General features: G+C 37.9%; 2 protein-coding genes across 3 annotated transcripts in view; one reads left to right on the top strand and one right to left on the bottom strand.

The window, feature by feature from the left end:
• The window catches only part of LOC131666143 (uncharacterized), a 45,944-nt gene extending 32,397 nt beyond the window's left edge, over nt 1-13,547 (top strand). The window contains exons 2-9 of one of the 2 annotated variants that reach the window (XR_009302078.1): nt 5,238-5,439; nt 5,712-5,967; nt 6,509-6,763; nt 7,418-7,558; nt 8,234-8,416; nt 10,495-10,818; nt 11,064-11,143; nt 12,432-12,562. Coding sequence is in view for 1 of the 2 variants with exons in the window: in XM_058938553.1 (XP_058794536.1) it covers nt 5,252-5,439; nt 5,712-5,967; nt 6,509-6,763; nt 7,418-7,558; nt 8,234-8,416; nt 10,495-10,818; nt 12,432-12,593 (1,509 nt within the window). In the remaining variant the exon portion in view is untranslated. Of the gene's footprint in view, nt 1-5,237; nt 5,440-5,711; nt 5,968-6,508; nt 6,764-7,417; nt 7,559-8,233; nt 8,417-10,494; nt 10,819-11,063; nt 11,144-12,431 lie in introns of both variants that reach the window. The other variant, XM_058938553.1, reaches the window with a different exon arrangement.
• The window catches only part of LOC131666142 (midasin), a 92,945-nt gene extending 69,639 nt beyond the window's left edge, over nt 1-23,306 (bottom strand). Inside the window, exons 1-12 of the mRNA XM_058938552.1 lie at nt 23,183-23,306; nt 22,859-23,094; nt 22,529-22,762; nt 21,283-22,349; nt 19,835-21,200; nt 19,259-19,760; nt 18,812-19,188; nt 17,753-18,730; nt 17,097-17,674; nt 16,587-17,005; nt 16,282-16,503; nt 16,077-16,205 (exon numbers count right to left, since the gene is read on the bottom strand). Of these exons, the coding sequence (XP_058794535.1) occupies nt 16,077-16,205; nt 16,282-16,503; nt 16,587-17,005; nt 17,097-17,674; nt 17,753-18,730; nt 18,812-19,188; nt 19,259-19,760; nt 19,835-21,200; nt 21,283-22,349; nt 22,529-22,762; nt 22,859-23,094; nt 23,183-23,263 (6,189 nt within the window). The 5' untranslated portion in view covers nt 23,264-23,306. The remainder of the gene's footprint in view (nt 1-16,076; nt 16,206-16,281; nt 16,504-16,586; nt 17,006-17,096; nt 17,675-17,752; nt 18,731-18,811; nt 19,189-19,258; nt 19,761-19,834; nt 21,201-21,282; nt 22,350-22,528; nt 22,763-22,858; nt 23,095-23,182) is intronic.
• Nucleotides 23,307-23,308: the final 2 nt, after the last annotated feature.

Genomic DNA, 23,308 nt, shown 5'->3' with positions numbered 1-23,308 from the left:
TTCCCGCGCCCACTGGGGATAATAAAAGTAGGAGCTTTGCGACGGTGGCGTTGCTTTTAATTGATGACCAATACGATTTACTGGTAATTTTCCACTGCAATAACATTGATGAGGATAAAAAAGTATACGTTTTTTTCTTCTATAACTTTTAAATGAATAAAAGTTTTTAAAAGCAGCTCCATCGTAAAAACTCATTCGAACTCACGAGGGTTAACCGCAAAAATCGAAAAAGAACCCATTGAGGATAACCAGTTTCTGGTCTTCCGCTCTATCTTGGTTCGTAGATAGAGTTACGATCAACGAGATATGGAACGAAATTACAGCCGTGCAGTTCCTTTTGCCAGCTCTTTGAGCTTGCTTGCGCGAGCACAGCCGTCTTTCATCTATCTCGCTCGTTTCTTATAGTCGTCAAGAGCGAAGAACCGGGTGTACGCGCTCTCTCGACGAGAGCGCAAAATGAAAACAAAAAAGGAGATAACTCGTGTCGCCCGAGACATACGACAGCCTCGACTACGACGTGAAAGTCAAAGCAATGAAAGTAATCTGTTTAGCAGGCGTGCTGTAGGCGCAACAGCTGAAACGCGGGTAACGTATATCTTTAAAAGCGCTGCGGGTCGTCAAAAAAAATGAGGGTACACGAAAAAGCACATAAATAATTACGAGCAATTTTGCCGGCGACGGGTAGTAATGTGACGAGCGTTCGGGTAGTGGGATGAGTAACTGATAGTTACATATACGGCAACGCCGCAGCCTCTCCATTTTTCTCTCGCATTCGCGCTCGTAGGTCTACGTACGTATGTATACATCGGAAAGCCATCTGCGATCACGATTGTTGCTCTTACTTGTCTTCCTTTTCGCGAGACTTTACTCCGCGCGGCTGATTTGCCACCTTTATACAGCCGCGCGACGCGTACAAGCCAACGGAACCAGACGACGTCACCACGCGCGCTTTTATTAGCTTCCGTGCGCGGCTGATGCGAAACTCGTGTTGCACGCGACCGGCCTGACTTTTTTTCCTCTATTTGCGTGCTTATTTATCACGAAAACATCGCGCGAGAAAGGAGAGTCGTGATTCTCGGCGGACACGCGGAAAGAGCATCGACGTTTGCGCGTTTGCTCCTCGCCACCTTGATCTCGCGCGACAATTTTCACATTCGAAATTCACGGATCGAACAACCGGCAATTTAAAGTTAAGAGACTCGTTAGCGAAGCTCGAGTACGACACGCAAATCATCGAACGAAAGTTATAATTAAATTGTAAGCAGCGCAGAAACGCGCACGCTAATTTCCATTCGCTCCGCGTCAGAGTTTCTGACGTAACATTCCCCATTTCCGAAAAGTGCATTTTTCCAAAGAAAAGAGAGAGAGAAAGAGAAAGAGAAAGAGAAAGAGAAAGAGAGAGAGAGAGAGAGAGAGAGAGAGAGAGAGAGAGAGAGAGAGAGAGAGAGAGAGAGAGAGAGAGAGAGAGAGAGAGCTCGTAATTAGACGACGCTTAACAAAGTAATGCTGGCGGAAAAGCTTTGCCGAGGGCAGCGTCTAATTAAAATTAGAAGGAACGTGTGTATTACACGCGATACATCGCAAAAGAAAACGTAAAGACGCCCTTTCATTCCTCTAATTAGAGGAAGCTAGGCTGTTAAGCCTGGCCGCACGCTCAAACAAACAAGCGTCTTGCCGCAATACTCGAGCGAAGTGCGTGCATAATTAGAACGCAAATTAGCGAGATGGTCACGCTGAAAATGACGCGCGGCGCTCGCGTACTCCAGGACGAGAAGAGAGAGAGAGATTTTGCCTTGCCAAAGACAGTTCGAAAGGCTACGACGCGTCACTACCGAACTTCACCAACGTCGGGTTTGGAAGCTTTGCTTAGCTTCGTTTAGCCCTGCGATGACTGCGCAGCCGCCTTCGTAAAGTGATCCGTGATCGCGAGTTTGAAGAGAGCGCTCTCGCACTCTCGCGTCAATTCCCGCGCGAGTCGCGCGCTAAGAGCGGGCGGTTTCGTTCTCACCCTCGCGTTCGCAACGACGTCTCGCGTGGACAAACGAACGAGCCGTGGCGCGACGAAAGAGAGGAGAGGACCTCGTCGATCGCTCATTAATTTTCGCTCTTCCAAGAGAGCTCCCTCTGGGGCTCCCGTCGAATGGTCCGCCAAAAGAATACCTCATTTCGGGGAGAGGATCTTGACTGACAAATTATTTAACCGTGATAGTTCGATTGATTTTAGCAGACGCAAAAGACACCACGAAAGCGTGCTGGAATAGCATTGTCTCGTTTTAAAAACTTTTCGAATTCGCGATCGCCGAGGGAAGAGCAATATTTTCTCCGTTACAGCTTTCTCAGGAAACATCGAATGTTTTGCTCCCGCGAAACAATGCCAGACTGTGTACAGCAAAAGCTACACGCACAGATATCTTAAACGAACATATAGTGTGGCATATAGTTCGGCGATTTGTAGTTCGGCGATTTGTCAGGATATCGATCGTGACACGCCGAACCAAAAGTCGAGCTGGATACTTGGGAGAGTTAATTGAGTCTGAGAAAGGAAATGAGGAGAACCTATGCCTTGCTGACCACGCCGCGAACCATTATCGCTGGACCATTCTTATTATCATTTTAACTTACTGCTAGAGTGACTATAGCTCGATAAATATAGATATCGCTTCGATACAATCTCTGATTAATAAAGGTTGAGCTTTCCGATATTCATCGGTTTTGCAATCAATGGTCGGGCATCTGAGGAACTAATGACTTTTAAAAGAGTGTTATTGACTAAGTACTTACGCTCTTTACTTCTTCTCCAACTGGAAGGACTGGCAGTCAACATCAACTAATCGTCTAAGTTTAGCCCAGGTCAATTAAACGCTTTTCACAATCGCAATTACTGCCCGAGCGCACACGTTAAAATACATCCTCTCACCCGTAAGAGTACTTGAGTTACGCAACAACGGAGAACAGAAAAACCCTAACGGCAGCGGCAGCGGCAGCGGCAGCAACAGCAACAGCAGCGGCGGCGGTAACAACGCTTTTGAATATTCATGCGCAAAGCCGGACGATAATTTAATTTTCGAGAGAACAGTACGTCGAGTAACGAGCACAATTACTTCGAGACTATGAATTTGCCGAATCTTTTCGCGTGCGGAAACTCGACGTGGGAGAGAATGAAGAGCGCAAATGATAAATTAAAACCGAAATTAGTCTTGTTTAATTACGTTTTCTAATTGAGTTGCCAGGGTTTTTCCTCGCGCACGCTTACATTCACTGCTGGACATACGACACTGGAGATGAAAATTTAAAATCGCTTTTGGCTCTAGTTTTACGTATGTACCCGAATACAAAAATGTTTTGCATATTTTCTTGTTACTTTCAGTAAAATATTCATATTTTCTACAGTTCCTTTTTTTAAAACAAACTGATAGTTTGTTCGACTAAATCGTTTGCACCCGTATTTTCGATTAATTAACTAACTTGTTACGAAAAGGAAACATCCATCTCGAAGATAATCTTTAAAAATTTAATATTTTAATCGTGTTTGCAAAACAAACAAAAGAGTGGCATTTAGCTAAATGCGAATAACATAAGACACCTCGTGAAAACTTGAAGACGACGAAGACGAAAAAAAAAAAAGAATGAACGTATAGCTGAAATCTTTGTTATTTCACTTGTAACGAACAGAATAAAACAGTGTAAACAGAGTTTGTTATCCGAGCTGCAGCGCCGGTAACGTCGAAGCACACCGCTTAACGGACGAACGTGAGCGGCGGTTGAAACGAGAGGAGGAGAGAAAAAAAAGGCAAACACGAAAAATAAATGCACACTCGAAGGGAAGGGAAACGTTTATTCAGCGGCGCTGGCAAAATTATTCGACATGCACTGTCCGCGTCTTTCTGTGTTGACTCGAATCCTCTCGCTGGACGTAAATACCTGACGGAGAATTCGCCTTAGCTATTTTCTCTCGCAGCAAGATTTTTCTTTCGCGGGCTACCGAAAGATGAGCCACCACAAAATTTCAACCGATAAGCAGAGCAGTAGTGACGAAATTGATATGGTCGGCGTTCGTTATTAATTTTTATTGCGTGGCGAAATGTAATTTTATTGGTCTCTTCCGGAAAATTGTATCGGTTGTTTTTCTTTTTGGGAGGGATGAAGCCGCGCTTCCCGTCGGTTACTATAGCATTCGATGTTTTTGCGTCACGGTGTCGCTTCCATTGGCCTTTACGAGCGCCAAGTTTACTTTCGGAAAATGACCTCAAGATCGAAACTCATCCGCCGATTTGTTTTCGGAGTTTTCGCACTTTGGAAGCGCAGATGTCGTTAAGCATAATGAAATCGGAACCTTCGCTATTTCTAATCGAACGTTCGCGCATGCCAAGTTCGAAGGAAAAGCGAGTGCGACAAACCCGAAGGCTGGAAACAATCGCGCAATTAATTAGCCATGTATCTGGCAAATAATTCAAGAGAGAATCGATCGGCAAACACAACACTGCACGCACCCAGACGCGAACTATATCGTTGAAAGTTGTAAATGCCATTTATTTCGCTATGATATAGTTGCGTTTTGCATTATGTATTTTCAGCAAAGAGAACGCAGGAGAATAATCGACGCGATGGTTCATTAACTGCGGTCACGGGTCGAGTCTGCAATTAACCGTATTCAAAATATGGATCGCCACACCGAGACTATTTTAGCTACTAAAATGCTTGCATGCCTGCACTGATGTCCGATGGCCGTGGGTAGGTTACAATTTGAGAATATATACCTTCAACATTTGCAATTTCGCTCTCGCATGAATGCAATTATTGGCTGGTCACCGGTAATAATGAACGCTTTATCACTCGCAACATGGCTTATTGAATTATTTACTAGCGAGCCAGATACGTGGCTCGACTAATGAAGCGCTAATACATTGAAAGCCAGCAGTACGTGTAAATGCTCGGTCAGGGGCACCGAAGTGGTAAATGATCAATTGAAAAAATTGAGCGCGTAATGGCTTTCAATTCGACAACATGTAAATTTTCGAATGACACTTCTCTGCCAGCGAAGATTAGTTGCGCGAGGCGACGAATCAATCTGAAACGGCATTGACGATCGATAGCATGAGATTTCAACTCGCTCCAGGCCTAAACTCGCTCGCCCCGCTACAGCGTAAACCCCGGCATTCGATCGTGAATCACAATAGCGGCGCTCGCAAACAAATCGCGAATGCCACGATGACCGATGACGATATAAAATCTTGCAGGTTGATTTGGCACGATGATAGGTGCGAACTTGCGCTTCGGCATCGGAGCATCGGGCAATGTCACGTCGAATGCGACCAAGGTGTTCCAGTGCCACCCTGGCGGAGTGGCCGAGGCAGTTGTCATATTCAGCCTGGGTGCTATGGGCATGGGTGCCAACATCATACTCATGGCTCTTATTATCTGCAAACGATCGCTCAGAAGGTAGCGCATTGCATCACCTGTCCACGCTCAATACCTTTCCAGCACATAGTTTGAGTTTTAATATTGCTGGTCAACCGCAGTAGACGTTTCCAATAATTGCATGCCACGTAAAAGTAGGACGCTGTGGTGAGAATCGCGACTGGATTATTAGTCGCATAGGCTTCGTTTAACGAGCTTATTTCGCGCACTATTACACGAGTCCCAGGTTAAAATACCCTTGCTTATGCCACGAGGTCCAAGTTAAGAGCTAATAGTTGTTGTTGTGCGCGAAGGTGGTCGCAAGGGCTGCTGTTTCACCAAGCGATGGTCGACTGCGCGCGAGCGGCAATCCTGCTGCCGCTCGGCTCGAGCATTCTCAATTGCCAGCCGGTGAACAAGTGCTCCCTCGTGGAGACGGCCTTTCTGCTGCTCGTCACCGTGTCTACGGTCAATATGCTCACCACAGTGCTCAACGACAGTCCCGTCTTCGCCGACGAGGCGGAGGACGAGTCCGAGACTGCTGCGCCTATACTCATGGATTCGCCACAGGTGCGTAAACGACGCTCATTGTTCAACGAGCAGCATTTCGCTTCGCTGTAAACGTAGCCGAGTTGAACTTGTAGTAGATCGCAGCGGACGACGGGTAATGGCAGCTTTACATCGACGTTGCGGCGCCTCGCGCGAAACTGCGACATTTGCATTATCCGTGCGACCTGACCTACGAACATTTAACACTGAAAGCTATCCGAAACTTCGAATGTATTGTCCGTCGATTAGTCAACTGAGGTTGCGCTCAAGCCCTTCCCCCCTCGCGACGTAATCGATGACCCATTTTCAAAATTGTCCATAATGTTGGCGAGTACGAAAATTAATAAATTCAAGAGAATCGGAATACGCGCATGTATCATCGAAAAAAAAAACCGAAGGACTCGCGTGCGCGAGTGTAATGGTACATAAAGGGGAAATCGATGAGAGGAAGCCTGTAGATTTCAAATTTAATTTCGAGAGATTCCGAAGCCACGGAAATTCGCTGCCAAAAAACGCTTTTACCGTAGATTACGGAGCCACTCGATATTCTTGTTCTTTGCAGTGCGTGGTGTTCGGCACTTTTATGATTTGGTTCGCCAGTATAACGATAAATCTTGGGCCGACATTCCTGAGCGGGGCGCTGGCCGCCAACACGGAAGCCGGTCAGAACGAGCCAAGTTGTCCGCTAGTTCACGGGCCCTTCAGGCACTACATACTCAATCTGCTCTGGATTTTCATCAACATTATTTGCGTGATGCTCACGCTGTTTCACCTGAGGAAGCTGCACCGAGATTTGACAAAGCCTAATGTCGAAGCCGTGAGTCGCCGATTATATATGTACAGTCGAGTTTGGGAGCACCCGATGAAAATTCACGAGTACCCGTATCAAATTGCAAATTGCTTTTCTGTTTCTACCGGGCTTTTATCAAATTTGCATGAATTTCCGATAATTTGCATTCACACTGAAGCGCGAAGTGCGCGTTGAGCAATTATTAAGCTTTGAGCCGCGTGTAAAGATTTGCTTACGTGCTGTGCATTATACGCAGGACAAAGTGTTGAAACTAAAATGGGCTTTAAACTTTGGATAAATAGAAAGTAAATTGAGAAAGGGAATACATCGTTAAATGTTTTGTCAGTACAAGAGTATTCAATATGTTCTATAGTGACAAATTTTTAAGAAGTATTTGTATTTTACGAACATTTCTTGTTTACGTGAATTTGTAGCTTAAAAGATGCGTGCTGATGTTTAAAATTATAGCATAGTTACAATGATTTCATCATCGATTTTACCATTAATAAGATAACGGAATCCCCCAATCAGACTCATGCAAATAAACAGAATTATCAAAAGCAATCCGTTGCTTTGAATGACAAAAGCTCCAGCAAAGTATAAAACTTTATAGACCACTAAAAAAAGATAAAAAAAAAGTTTACTTTGGCAAATGGTAATTTAGTCCCAAAATGCGCACAGGTACGGGTAACGGGCTTGGTGACCACACTGGTGAATGTGACTGGTGGTCCTGGTGGCATTGGCGGCAGCAGCGCTGGAGGCACAAATGGCCTCAACGAGTCTGGTGTCGTCGATGCGAGGAGGAGCAGTGGCACGCCAAAGGTAAAGCATTTGTCGTTTCTCTTCTCCGTTCGAGCCCAAAGAAAATACGCCCTCGACTTTATTGAGAGACCGTGACGGACCGAGGAGAAGTTATCTCCTCTCGTGCAGGTGACCCTTATTGGGCACAGCGGCTACTTGGCCAATGCTCGCGGTGTATGCAAATGGAAATTCGCTCCGTCACACTATGGACAATTTTTTTTGAGAGTGAAAAAATCAAATATCTCGGCTCGAAGTGAAGCCAAAAATATTAACCGGGAAACAAATGAAACCGAGACCGATGTACAATTCGAGAAAAATACTATAGACGATAGTTCTATTATATGACCTTAAAATTACCTTCGAAACTTTATGAAACCAAATTTTTACGATTTTTTTCTACTTTTACCAGTTTTAACCGTTTCAAAATTGATTTCAAAGCATAATATTTTATACAATTTGCTACTACAAATTCAAATCTGGCATCAAAAATTGTGTAACATTTTTCTAATGCTGAAGAGATATTTGATTTTTTTACACTCATAAAAAGAATGGTCCATAGTGCATCGATTCTTGAATATGATTGACGATCAGAGTTGCGCGCCTGCGCGAGAAAAAACGAAACGGAGAGCAATTCCATCGCAAGTTTTGCAAGCTGCGAAAGCGAAACAAAAGAAGACTGTGTTTGCTTGTCGACAGAGAGTAGGGGCGATCGAGGAGCACCGCAAGATGAGGAATTACCTGCGGCGCATCGAGCGCGACGGGGTGCAGAGGGTGAAGATGTTTCTGGTCATCACCGCGGCCTATGTCATCTTCTGGGGTCCCCTATTCTTCGTCACGCTCGTGCATCATCCGGCTATCGGCAACACCACTGGTTACGAGGTCAGTTCGACCTGTTTACTTTTATCTGATGCGTCTATACGTCAACAAGCCAGTTTAGCCAATAAATCATAATTAATCAATCTCAAGAATCGAGCGGTAAGTTAGGATAAGTGGATCGACGATAACAAATAAGTTGGTAACGAGGATTCACCGATCATGATTTATGTACGAAGGATACCTACGTGTATTAGACCGCATTCGTAAACTAAGTTTCTAACTATAGGAGTATGTAATTCAAGAGAGAGAGAGAGAGAGAGAGACTTCTGAACATGTGCGATAAGGTAGAGAAAATATGCAAATGTGCCCTTTCAGAATATACACGCGTATTACATATGGTGATGAGTATATCTATTGAACGGTTATCGACTCTATTATATCAATTTGAAGCGAGCCTTTTCATCCGTTATTTATAGTTTAGACGACTTTTTTGACTTTTATCCTCTTGCTTTTCGCATTTGAACTTCAAATTTCAAATCAACAATAGTGCTATTACGAAGACTTTGCCAAGCTATAAGCCGAAAAAAGAAAACGCAGATAGAGCAAATAAATTGCTTACTTCGCATTTGGCAAACTTATAGCAAAGCATCTCAATTTGTAAAATGCAATAACAACATAATTCAAGCTTAGTTCCGCAAGGGAGAATTCTTGGAAAACTGTATCGATTTTAGAACTGAAAAAACCTCAGCGTAAACTTCTAAATCACCACGAGGGGAAACAGCCGAAGAGGTGGAGCTTTCCGTGGATGCAAGTTTGATAACCGATAGCGGGACGGGAGGCGAAAACTCACGATAAAGTGAAAGAGGGGGTTACTACACAACACACCGAATGAATGGGAAAAGTTACGACAAGCCGTGAGAATAACCGAATGCATCACACGCACACAAGTGCCGGCGTCGATCCATAAATTCTCCAGCTGGTCGAGCACACTTATGCCCGAGTGTACTTTGGATATCGAATGCAATATCTATAGATCGCTGACATTTGTTGTGAGTTTGCGCGAGCGCGCGTTTGTCGTACGCGAAGGAGTAATCGAATTTAAGCTCGCAGCGGGAAAAATAGTTCCTCCGAGTTAGCCGACAGCTCTACTGATCGACCTGTCATACTTTGCGAGTAATAATTTACGAAGTTTTAACGAGTTTTTCAACTTTTCTTTTCTCTCTTTATTATTTCAACGGTTGTCGAAGTGCAATCTAGATTATTGTAATGGCGTGTTTCGTTGGATGATGCTTGAAAGGAAAATTACAAATTCTCTAAACAGCTGAAGCTCTCGTCAAAGTCAAGCCATAAAAAATTCAGTAGAACGCGTTGACTCGCTCGATAATCCACGTTAATGCACACCAATGTGACTGCGTTGACCGGCAGACCTCGAAATGCAACATTAGCAAATGCGCGACCGGGGAAGCGGAGTCGATACATAACTAACGAAGTAAAGATGGCAACGATGACAGATATAGTTCTGGTCGTTAACCGAGGATAATGCATGAAACGTGCGTTTGGATATCAATTTTCGATGTTGCGTACAATTAGCTGCAGTTTGACTATAACTCACGCGCAGTGCGATTACGCGCGAAGGTTAACTAGCCAGGTACAAGCGAATTCCCCGATGGCACAAGTTGCCGAAAGTTTCCTCCAAGTAAAGTAGTTTACCCTTCTGCAAGCCACTCGATCGCGTATCAAACTGTTGCGTCTGCTTCCATTTTGATAAAGCGAGTTTACTGTAAAAGTTGGATGACGTCTATTCAAACTGGGTTTAACGTCAAGCTCAACATTGCACAGAAGCTCTGTGTCTAAGACAGTTAAGACGGAAGAAACCGCAGGAAGTCACGTCCTAACAAGGCAGACAAGTAGATTTGGTTCAGAGTTTGGTCGGACGCAGAGCCCACAAAGGGAATTCTACAGTGATACTCGTCGAGTGTTTAGCTTGCGGTTTCTCGATTGACGTTACGTTTACGGTCGGTTTTGAAATTCACCTCGGCCCACCGTTCAATTATTCAACCTGCGCCGCATTGTGTCCCACAACTTAAGCGATAACGCTCTTAAACTGCAGCCGAATCGAAGCGAATACTCTTCTTTTTTAGGTAACGCTGCACATAGCCTACGTGCACGCTTTCGTAAATCCCACGTTGTTCCTTACTCTGCATCGTGGTCTACGCCAAGGTCTGACGGACGTCTGTTGTGGCTGTTGCGAGAGCTTCGCACGTTGGATTCTCGGGGCGACGGCTCCTGGCAGTCCGATGCAACAACCAGCCCGTTACGACCCTGCCACTGGACTTCGGATACCATCGGTGGTTGAATTACCCTACGTTAGCTCGCAATCCAACATCGCCACTTCTCACTGCGATCTCAGTGACGTAGCTAGGCTTAAACCACCACATCCACCTCAGCCCAAACATCATCATATGGTGAGTAGCTAATATTCTCTTTTTTTACGGTAATGACGTGTATCTTTTGTGTTAGATGAACAATTTTGAGTTGAGAGTGGCGGTTTTATATCGATCATTGTGTAATCGATCGTAAAAATAAAATTGTATTTAAAAGTGATTGAATTATATATTTTTAAAAAGGTGGGTGGTAGATAGAGCGTGTTGTTTTTCCTTTTTTTTCTTTTTCACGTGTGATTTATTTTACCATCCTCTATTCCTTCTAGCTTCTTTAATCTAAAGGAACACTAAACAATTTGTGAAAGATGGCGCCATTTTTATGTCTGCCAACGCTAAACGCATATAGGTATCAAAATATATTTCTATAAACTTATCCATCATTTTTATGAGAATTTAATAACGCTTATCGTTATAACAGTCATGGGCAAGTACCAGAGATGTAAACAAATGTATTAACAAAAATTATTTAAATACTATTTTGATTGATTTTTTTCACTAAACTATTAGTAACCTATTTTCTTTTGTTCATGACTGGATTTTTTTTTTCTAAAAAAATGCATGTAACATTGCTTTATGCCATCAATAACGAACTTCATTTTGATAGAAATTGAAGTGATAGTTTAAGCATCAAATAGTGTTATCAGTCAAGTAGTAAAATTAAAACCATTTAAAACAACTGAAACGTCATTTATGATTATTCATTCATCTCCATATACGTATAGCATGCATTAAATACAGTTTTTTAAATAACACGTCACTAAATAGCTTTCATTTAAAAATGAAAAATTTATTTATGGTATTTACAAAATTCAGGCAAGAAAAACATTGCCACGTATTGTTCGAAATCTAACCACTTAACTTGCAGCATGTTAGAAAGAAAAATCGCCCGTAATATCAGAGAGTACTCTTAAAACACTTTATTGTCTATGCCATCATTAGCAGACGAGAAGATGCCTCTTTTTTGTTTATTTCACATTATGACATGCCACAATGCATAGCTAAGTAGTTCGCAGCATGAATATACATGCAGGCGATCAATTAATTTATCGAGTGATATGCGTATGCTAGTATATAGCCAATGAAGGTGAATATCCTGACGTATCATGGCCAGTAGATTTTCATGATATAAGAATAGTTTATCAACGTAAGAGACAAGAAACGCAAAAATAATAGATTCGTCAGATAGATCTTACCGTCAGTACTTCGTAAAGTTATTTACAATGCATTAAGTTATATAAGTTATACACTGAAATCGAATCAATTTTTTTGTTGATATACGTAGTGGTAACTTAAAACTAGTTTTTTACTTAAAAACTTTGCTTTTCTTTCGTCGATTTATAACTTATTAGAATTTGTGCAATTGAGAGTATCAAGAATCGACTAATTGAATGGAATTATTATTTTCATATTAGTTACTTGCATTAAGCCTTGTAAGTTTTCTACGCTATACAGCGAAATGATAGTTTCCATCAAAATATTTACGTAGTTAAAATTGTTCTCGTATACAATAATGATTATTCGTTGATTATTTAGAAAAAAAAATCAAGATTACGAATGATCATTACAGCATAAAAAGTGGTCAATCGTTAAAATGTCGAAAAACACGTGACTAACGAGTGAATGTATCTGTTCAGAGCGACGATCCATGGAATATACCGGCGTCAAGGCCAAAAAGCACGACGAGCCTCTACGAGGAAGAACTGTCACGACGACCGAGTCTCTTGCTGCCACCACCGCCAGAACTCAGCGACTTACGCGCGACAATCAGTCCGGCGAGCAGCTTAGTCAGCGAGTAAGCATCCCGAATGCAACTTACTGCTCTTGACAGTTTTTTACTTCTCTTCCTCTCTATTCGCGCAAGCGAAGCTGAGCTTCAATATGGAATTGCTGATAATGTATACGCGACGATTGTAAGTAGTGACTGAATGGGTTTTTATTTATTTGATTGTTTATTTATTTGTTTATTTATTTTTTAATGGATGAGCGAGTTATCAAAAAATACGCGAGAGATGTGCTATATGGCGATAGAATGAAAGAAGTCTTGGATTATTTTTCTTGAGAGAAATTTTTGAATTAAAATGATTTCGATAATAATAATGAAGAGAAATCCCCTTTACAAAGCTTGACTTTAGAAGTTTGAAGATTATGTATGTATAATTTGATAAAATGAAAAGAAATGGAATGATTTGAAGCATACAGTGAATAAGATTAAAATCTTCAATGAAAATTACAGGTGTCAAATTAAGATAAAATCTTCGCATTCAATAAACTGTTTCAAATGCCAATGACTTTCAATTTGTTTAGAAATTGAATTGAAAAAAATACTTCATCAAGCAATCAGTATTTGGATTAAAGATGTGTTCGTAATAATTTTTTTTCTCGCCAACACTTTCATAAGTTCTACGATCTGATGTTGTGGTACATATCAAGCAATTAATAAGTTATAATCCTGTACTAACATTCAATTTACTTTATGAACTCTTACATTAGCACTCGAAAGATCTAAAAGATTTTATCATTAAAAATAACTGACTGAACCACATATTACACGTTGATAAATAGAGCAAACGATTATAAAATCATTATTTCAGTACACTTTTTCGTTAACTTAGACGAGTTTCCAAACATTTGTAAAACTGTAGAGTTATTCAATTGTCATTTTAAACATTAGGCAAGTTATTTTATTTATTTTTTATCAAAGTTATAGTTTTGAGCATTTTATATGAATTTTTATAAACTTTCAAGTTGTTTCAAAGTCTTTTTATATTTATATCAATGTATACATTTTATCGAAATAATTATTGTACGAATTATTTATTAGAGATACATAGATTATTTATTCTTTTTTTTTAATTTATATATTATTAATTTTTATATATATCCAATAATATTATATATCCAATAATTTATATATATTCAATAATATATAATATTATATATTATTGATAAAATATCTCATAATGAAGGTATACAGAGAAATTCACAATTTTGACTACATTCTAATTATATCTGTGATTAAAGGAAATCGGTTAAAAAACCATACTTGTATTAAACTACAAAAGTATATTAATTTAACCAGGGTCTATTCAACGAAGATTGAAGTAATGTTTTATACCGATCATGTATAGATATAACATTACAGCGAAATTGATATTGTACTTCTACAAACTATTGTAATCATTGAACTGAAATCAATACTTTATTCATACCATTTTTATTTTTGGTTAGTAACTGTTTTTTTCAATTGTAACTAAAAATGTTACGGATCATGTAATTGTGAAGGAAAGACATTCATTTTTAGATCGTTACTCACTTATATACGAAGTGTTTAAAATATATAAATATATAATTTAGACACTTTAAGACCGAAAACTATTATATCTGAAATATATCGATGTAAATACAATTCTAACTGATACATACAAATACTAATGTAAATCATCAATATAGATTATGGACGTAATTTTAATATATATTATTTGAAATTATTATTTCTTTTCAGCAACCAATTATTTTTTGTAATATAATAGTAAAACCTAAAATTTTATATGTAAGAAGCATATTCATGAATATTACTAAAACTTGAAGGATTCACATTTTGACTAAGCATAAGTTAACTCTATGATCACATCCATTAAAATTATGAGATACCTGTGCTCATGCTTGTATATATATATAATTGAAATTACTTTCAACTTATATAATATTATTAACGTGCCAATATTTAAGAACAAATTTATTTTTTCAATTACGGTACTAATGGTAGTCTTTGGGTTATTTATGTTTAGATACAGTAAAAAAATCTTGAAAAAGATCTGTATTATGTAGATATAAGACATGAAACTGAATATACTAAATATGTTATAAAATAGGTTGCATTTTGTATTAAAATAAAGATTGTAATGTACTCAAAGTTTAATTAGTTGTACACATTAATAAATCTTTAAGCACAGCACATTTGTATGTTAATCAGTTTCTCAAAATAAACTTGTGTGGATTTTGCAAGTGAACAAATTACTGAAAAATATATATATCGTTAACATTTAGAGATTCAAAATTTGATTTGAAGTTCTTTCAAAAATATTTTTGTCATATTTTAGTTCAAGTATAATTTGGTCGTACTTAAAGTCTATATAGTAGCACATGAACATGTTTCTCGTTTCATAAAAGCATGCTCGGAAATTTTTGTAAAAAGCTATGCAACGATCGAATAAACCAAAAATAAAACGTATGATAAAATAAGCAACAAATCTAAAATATACTCTGATAAAAAATATTCTAAACTAAATGTAGGAATTGTAATGAGAACGTAATAAAGAAATCCGGCTGTGTTGTATGAAGGATACACTGGCAAATTATGTTTTTATAGTCACTAGTGCAACGTGTATAATCAATGATTAATTATTTTTTAAGCAAATACTACGAAAGTATTTTTTTAAGTTTATCACTTAAAGCAAAATAGTGAGTGGCAACATTCGAGCACAAAAATAAATATGATTGAAAATTCTAAAGTAGTCCGCCCAAATGGAGCATTATACAAAGCGTTTTTGTCAATTAGAATGTAGCAAACTGTGTGCCAACAAAAGTACATAAAAATAGTTATCCTTAAACCTATAAACTAGCATCAATTAGATGTTTGATGCAAATTAAAGCTTTGATTGTAATTTTTTTCAATCGACCCAAAATCAATTAAACAGGAATATTTTTGTAATCTATTGCCAACGAGTCATGCAATTTAAAGAATGCTTAAACATTAAATAAGTTACGGGAAATCTAGAGTTAATCAATTGATTTGGAAAAATACAATACGAATATTTTGGCAAGCTTCATCAAGATGGAATATACTTTGCCTTCATATTTCCGTAGATTTATATAATGTTTCATACATCGTCAGAAAAAATGGCCAATAAACTATATGTAATAAATAAATTATAAACAAATTGTGCCTAAAATATCAATATTAAAAATACACTATGTACGAATACTAAAGGAAATAAACACTTCAGGAATTGGAAAACTCCATGAAGATTTCCATTAGAATCAATATACATATTAAATACGATATTAATCATAAAGATGGTATGACTATGTACGAATGAAAAATCATCAAATTACAAAACGTCATCTAAATCACTATAGTTCTATGTGAATAATAAATAATAAAATGTATATATCATCACGTTAATAGTCTATGTTTTTTTAATTTTCCCACCAGCGAAAGCTTTTTTTATGTGCATCTCATTCAATAATCTACTATAATATAAAGACTTATGACTTACCTGTTCAAAACCGCCTAAAATTTCAGTCGTATCCATTGCTGAGTTAACAACGATTGACTTGAGCTTTTGTCCCGTCATTTGAGCTAAAACTCGTACAACACTACTCTTGCCACATCCAGATCCACCTACCTAAGTAAAGAAGTTTTATTATTATAATTATCTAAAGTATCATTGAAACAAATTTAGTAAAATGTTTTCTATTTACAATTATCGACATCCAGTTTCTCTGAACACACTGAGCAAGACTTCTAAGAGTTGATATTTGATCACGTAGAATTAACAATTTTTGATCAATATACTCTGCTGTTTTCGTTCGTTTTAAATCCACCTCTCCAAAATAAACATTCTCATCAGTAACATGCACTACTGGTGACGGTAAAAGTGGGTAATTTTCTTCCGTAAATATTTTCCTATAAATTTCTTTCACCTGTATAAGTAAAGATTTATTTAGTAAAGTACGTCATCAATCTTATTAAAATTCAAAATAAAACTATGATGTGGAAAACTTACTTTTTCTTTGTCTTCTTTTGTTCTCATTCTGTCAACATAAATAAGTTCAACGGAACTACCAGGGTTACAAGTAACTTTTTCATCTGCTTTAGTTTCAGCGGCGGCGACTGTGGCTTCACACCATCTAGTAATATCTCTTAAATTCATTTCCCATGGGGCTCCGTAAAAACCCCAAGAGACTCCAGCCTCCTTTAACAGTCGTGAATTAAATTCAATCATTTTACCAATGTCATCTTTTTCAATTAGTGGGAATTGCGAGCCGGCTATAAATTTCAAGTCCTCATCGGTTAATGCGTCAACGAAAACTTGAGTGAATCTGTTCAAAAAAGATTTAGGCAGTCCGCGTCTTGCACCACCTTGACGTAATGGATTTTGACAAGCGAACAATTTTGTTTCAGGCTTTACTAAAAACGTTTTTCCTAAACGATTATAAAAAATCATTATTATTGTCGGATACTACAGATATAATTTTTTTAACTATCAAAAAAAAAAAAATTAATTTAGATTTACCTAATTCTGGAATATAAACTTCTCCTCTGTGATCAAAACAAGCGTTGAGTCCTTCAAGAACGGATTGCGATGCCAAATTTAATTCATCTAAAAGAATCCAGTGTCCAGCTTTCAAAGCACGCAAAAATGGACCATCTCGCCAAGCGAACTCGCCACCTTTACCACCTTCAACAGGCAAATCAGCTCCAAAGAGATCTGATACATCGGTTTGATCGCTGAGATTTATGCGAAGACACGCGTGACCAGAAACTTTGGCAAGTGCAGAAACGAGACTAGTTTTTCCCACTCCTGGGCTTCCTTCCAACAAAATCGGCTTGCTAAGTTGAAGTGCTCTCAAAAGTTTTAAAGCGTTTTGCTGAGTCGTTGAAGCGAGGAATGTAAATGATGCTGAACTTTCGTCATATTCATTCGAGCCTTTCGGTATGTAAAAGGGAGTAATGCCGAATACATCATTTGAAGGCGACGGCAATCCCGAATCCACTTCCATTTCATCATCAGTAGATGGTGTAGTTAATTTTTCCATTTGTTTAAGTAAAAATTCGAATGCATCTTCCTTGAAAAGTTTGAGTTTTTCAATGCTGTAGATAAAATTAAATGATTAAAAATTTTATTAAAATTTCGACACGTAACGAACACTAAGAAATTATTTTATTTACCTTTCCATACTGGTTAATCCAGATCCTAAACTGTCAATATACGTCAGAAAAGCTCCATGGAAAAAAGCGTCAGGAACGCTAAGTCTGAATTTTTTTTCTTTCGCAACGATAGCATTTATGAAGTTGACCCAACTCAAAATATCTCTGATACTAACAGTGAATCTTTTTCCTACATCTGAAGTAGATAACCACTCAACGAAGTTCAAAATACTTTCTGCTAAACATGTTTTGTTATCGCCAACTTCATTAGTTAAATTATGTTCAATAATAGCTTGCAAGTCTTCACGTTTTGTGCAGCCGTCACACCAAATTTCTGTAAAACGATTTCTCAACGCAGGAGATAGCTCTTTTTTACCGTAATCACCTCCAGGATTCATAGTACCAATAAAGAAAAAATTTTCGTGTGCAACAATTGTATTATCTACGTCTTTTGAGCCTTCAATAATGCCAGTACCCTTTTCGGCTAACAATAGTTTTCGTTCGGGTTCCAATAGAGAATTCAATCTCTCTAAAACACTGTCATCTGCTAATGATATTTCGTCAGCCAAGAAGAAATCTCCGCTTTGCATAGCCATTATTAGTGGACCGTCAACCCATTCGAACAATTTTTGATTCTCTTCGTCAGTCTGATTTCTTACCGGTCTTAGATTACCTAAGAAGTCGGATGATTCAGTGTGCATGTGACAATTCACAATGTGCAACTTTTTCGCATTCATATAAGCTATCAGTTGGCATACAGTAGTCTTTCCTCCTCCTGTCTCACCGACAAGTAATACTGGCTCTTTGAATTGATATGATTTTCTAACAAGCACTGCCATTCGTCGCATGTGATAAGTCCAGACTATGTGAGCAAATGACGAATCTTTTTCCTGTTCTATATCTTCCAAAATAGCTTTTGTAACAAGTGAGGTTTTGTCGCTCAGAGTGAATAAATTTTCTGGGTCAACATCACGCTTTAGATGTTTCTTGATAACCTCTCTGAAATAATACATAAAAGCATTACTATCACTGAATATCCATGCAATTTCTAAATAAAGTTCAAAGCATTTTAAAAATTACCTTATTTCTTCAGCTTCCTCAAATCTACGAACTTTGGCAGCAAGTGCTAAATAACCCTCGTCGGCTAAATGTTGACTCCAGTCATAAAGCTTTTGTCCCATATCAGGAGCAAGCCTGTATCTTTCTCCCCATCGGAAAAGATCTCTCAACGTAATAAAACCTTGCTTTCCAGCAAAAGCTGCGGTATTCTTCCTACGCACTTGTAAATCTGTCATTACTGAAATGATCTGCTTGCAGTAAGATAATGGCATACTGCAACGCTCGTGTAAGATAGATTCGAGTTCAGCAGCTGGTATTTCATCGAAATGGAATTCAGCAAAACGGTTTCTGAATGCTCGCGATAAAACTTTTCTACCGCCATACAAACCAGGTGGATTCTGTAAAATCATATAAATAAATTATTTCTCGCAAACATGAAGAATAAAATTTTGTTGATAATTCTCATACCTGAGTAGCAAATAACATGAAGTTTTCATGAGCTTTGACAATCTGTTGAGTTTCTGGTATAAACAACTCCCTATTGTCATCAAGCACTCGGTTGAGCGCTTCGAGTACATCGCTTGGCGCAAGATTCAATTCGTCAAGAATAATCCAATACCCTTTGCGCATAGCCTCAACAAGAACGCCTTCTTTGAAAACAAGCTTGCCAGACTCATCAGCTACGTAACTGCCTACGTATTCTTGTAAATCTGTGTGCTCGTGATTGTTAATTCTTACGCACACGTGTCCTGAAGCTTTGGCAAGATAAGTGATGAGACTAGTTTTTCCAACGGAAGTATCGCCTTGCAGGAGAATCGGCATTTTACCGATAGACACAACTCGCACCACATCCTTCAAGTTACGTCGCACGGACGGAGTAAGAATGTAGTTTTCCGGAACTTGCGGCTCCATACTTCCCTTAACTACCCAGTAACCTTCAAATTCAACGTAGTCATTGTTTCTCAAGCAACTGAAATATATAAAAGAAAGTTTCAATAGAGAGTTGTTATTTACATTTTTTTATGTGTGCTAAGTTATATTCACCTTGGCTTTGGTATAGGCGTCCCGAGCACTGATTTTGCTGTAGTTTTATCCAAGATGTAATCAATAATCATCTTCTGCACGATCGGATACGAACTGTCATTCAACTGAGTTAGAAAACTGAGACTAAATGCTTCGTAGAGAGATCTCGGTACAGCACTACATGGATTGGTAGCAGCTACGTTGAGAGCTCTGCACAAAGTTCTTAAACTGTAGTGTGGTTTATGACCAGTTCCATCGAACAACGTAGTCGTGGCTAGCTCTCGTACTTTCAAGTAGAACTTGACGATACTTTCTTTCTTGTTTGCCGATAAATTCAATTCATCGAGATATGAGCCCACCAAGAGAAGTAGGTCTGGAAACTCGGTGAGTTCATCGATATAAAATTCTGTGAATCTGTTTCTTAAACCGATCGGTAACTCCTTCTTCCCAACATCGGTTGCAGGATTCATACATGCGAATATCGTAAAATCTTGATGACGTTTGATAGATTCTTTGTCTCCTCTCTCTAGTAGAGATAAGGAGCCAGAAGATCTTTCGAGTAAACCTGAAAGACACTCAAGAGTTTCAGCATTGGCAAGATTAATTTCATCAAGAAGCACCCAGTAACCTTCTTTCAGAGCTTTGATTAGACTTCCCTCGATAAAAGCAAAGGCCAAGGAGAGTTGATTTTTCACTTGAGACGTTAGTTTTTCCAGCTTTGCAGATATCCTTTCCCACTTCTTTAACATTGTTTTATCCTTATTTTTTGAAGCGTCTTTTGATTCTCCGTTAATATTTGAAACTTTGGTTTTAAGTCTGCCGACAGCAGCGCTGGTACTTTTAGTCATCAAAGCAACTAAGGTTTTCCATTTGCCTTTTTCATAACATACCCCAATGTGATCTAAGAATTTTTTATTCGGTTCCACAGCGAAAAATGAACGGAAGAGTAACTCGAATTCTTCTCTGATAGGGCAGATCAAAAATTTCATATCCACTGGTTTGTATCCACCAAGTAAATCGGCGCTTTCACTTTGTTGATTCATGTTAATGACTATCAATTTGTGCCCTGTATTTCTTGCCAAGTACTGTACTGAACTGGTTTTTCCAGTACCAGTTTCACCAACTAGTAAAACTGGTTCTTTTTGAATAACACAACTAGCTATACGTTCTAACAAACAAGCAGACGGTCGCGTGAATGAAAATGTTACGGTATTTCGTTCTATTTGCGTAGTTTCCCACTTCTTTCTTTTCAATTTGCTGCGCCCTCCTATGAAATACTCTGGCATTAGACTGATAACTGGTTTGTGAATTTGAAGAAGGTCCTGTGCTTTTGTTTTGATAATTCCCAATTTGGTGCCTATAGCTATTGCTAATGCTAATCGTTGTTCTAAAAATAAAAAATAATTGTAAATAATTCATTCTTGTCTTTTAAAGAAGTAGAAAGAAACAATTTCGATTATTTGATTTACCTTGATTTGGCACAGAACAACAGAAGATATCAACTGCATCTTGGAATATTTTCAAAGCAGACTCCTTTGAGTTTACAACAAAATCTATTGAAGCTCTTGAACACCATTTAATCAAATCTCTTGTAGATATTAGTCTTCCAGTTTTCAATATCGTTTTTTGATTTTCATCAGTAATGTTTGTTTCGTGATCTCCAACTGAAAATAGTAGAAAAACATCTACCATTCTTACAGCGACAGTTTGCAACACTGGAAATAAGGCTTGAACAATTGTGACTAATTCAATTTCAGACAAAGGTTCCATATTAACACATAGCCAATGTTTTTCCAATAGACTTGTAGCTCCAGATATTTTTCTGTGAAGATCTGACGTGGATCGAATTAATCTTTGTGTTACAAACAATTGGAAGTCACTTTTTACATGTATTGTATCTCGATAACCAGGTACAGACAAGGTTCCAGTTTCTATCAAATTACTTAAAACACTTGCAACATCTAATGCTGCACTATCAATATCTTCTAAAAGTAGCCATTTTCCAGCTAGTATTGCTTGGGTCAAAACTCCAGGTTGCCATATAAACTCTCCAGGTATGTCTGTGCATCTGTAGGTTCCAAGAAGCATTTTTGAATCTGTTTGATCTCCTAATTGTACTTTAACAAAATCTGAAGATCCATGACCAGTTATTTTGGCTAAATGCTCAACTATGGCAGTTTTACCACATCCAACTGCACCTTGCAAGCAAACACATTTTCTGGAAGCTACTGCAAGAGCTAAGCTACGAAGATTTTCTTCCATTGACGGTACAGAAATTAAATCGCTTTTTACATCTTTTGTTTCTTTTCTAAAAACTGGTAATAAGACACCAGCCACTGATACTACATTTGAAATATTTTTGGCAATTTCTTCAGTTTCTTTCGCCGGAATACTCAGTTGATTGACAATGTTTACACTATTTTCTTTAGTAATATCAGTTATGAAACTATCTAAATTTCTTATCATTGTTTTTGCACAATCTATTCTCAATGATTCTGACATTTCCAAAACCACGGCAACACATTTCATAGCCAACCTGTAAATAAAATACATTAATGATTCAATTATATTTAAAGATAAGTGTGAATTTGAAAGAAAACTATAAAATCTAAATAAATTATAAAATATTATTAAGTAATTCATGAAATTTTAATATTTAATTTGATATAAATACATGAAAATTTAATATTTAATTCGTTAAATGATTTCATTTACCATTTTACTTTATCATTTTCATTAGATAAATATTTGAAAAACTTGGACCAGTTCCATTTGTACTTGAAGTGATTAGAAGAAGCTTGTAGGATATTGTATGTACAGTCAACAATATCAAAATCTGTTATTTTATGAAAAAATTCTAATTTTTTACGTCTTTTTGTCGGTACCCCATCATCGTTACCCAAACTTTCAAAAGGTGCTGGATTCAATTCAAAATATTCAAGAGCAAAACTGAAAATTCAGTAATAGCAATTGAATTAAGAAATTCAGTATAGATTAATAATATAAATTATTTATTAACTATCAACTTTGTTGAGCATTACTTACCTCAAAACATCAGGATGAATTAAAATCAACTTTCCTATTACAGTGCAATTAGTTTGATGTACTAAGTCTGCTGTAGCTCTATCAGATTTTAAATCTTGATCTTTCTTAATAGCACTTGTAAGTAAAATGAGCAATAGTTGTGGAAAATGCTCTGATACATCTCTAGCGTACTCTGGATTCATCAAAAGATCACAAAGCAGCTCTAAAATTGCAGTTTCATTTTCATGAGTCAAATCCTGTAACAATATATATTATGTTGAAAAATTTTATTATCAATAAAAAACTCATAAGAATATTAAAATATTAGCTTTTTGTAAAACTTACCGTGAGTTCGAGAAATGTAACGAACTTTTGAGAATAAACATCCCGCTTTTGGCAGAAATTTTTTAAGCAATTAAGTAACATTTTATATGCTATAAAATAACTAATTTCGATACTTATTAATGAAAT

Source organism: Phymastichus coffea, unplaced genomic scaffold (assembly GCF_024137745.1).
Source record: "Phymastichus coffea isolate CEN01 unplaced genomic scaffold, Cenicafe_Pcof_1.1 PCOF00056, whole genome shotgun sequence".
NCBI lineage: Eukaryota > Metazoa > Arthropoda > Insecta > Hymenoptera > Eulophidae > Phymastichus > Phymastichus coffea.
This window is presented reverse-complemented; position numbering and strand designations above follow the sequence as displayed.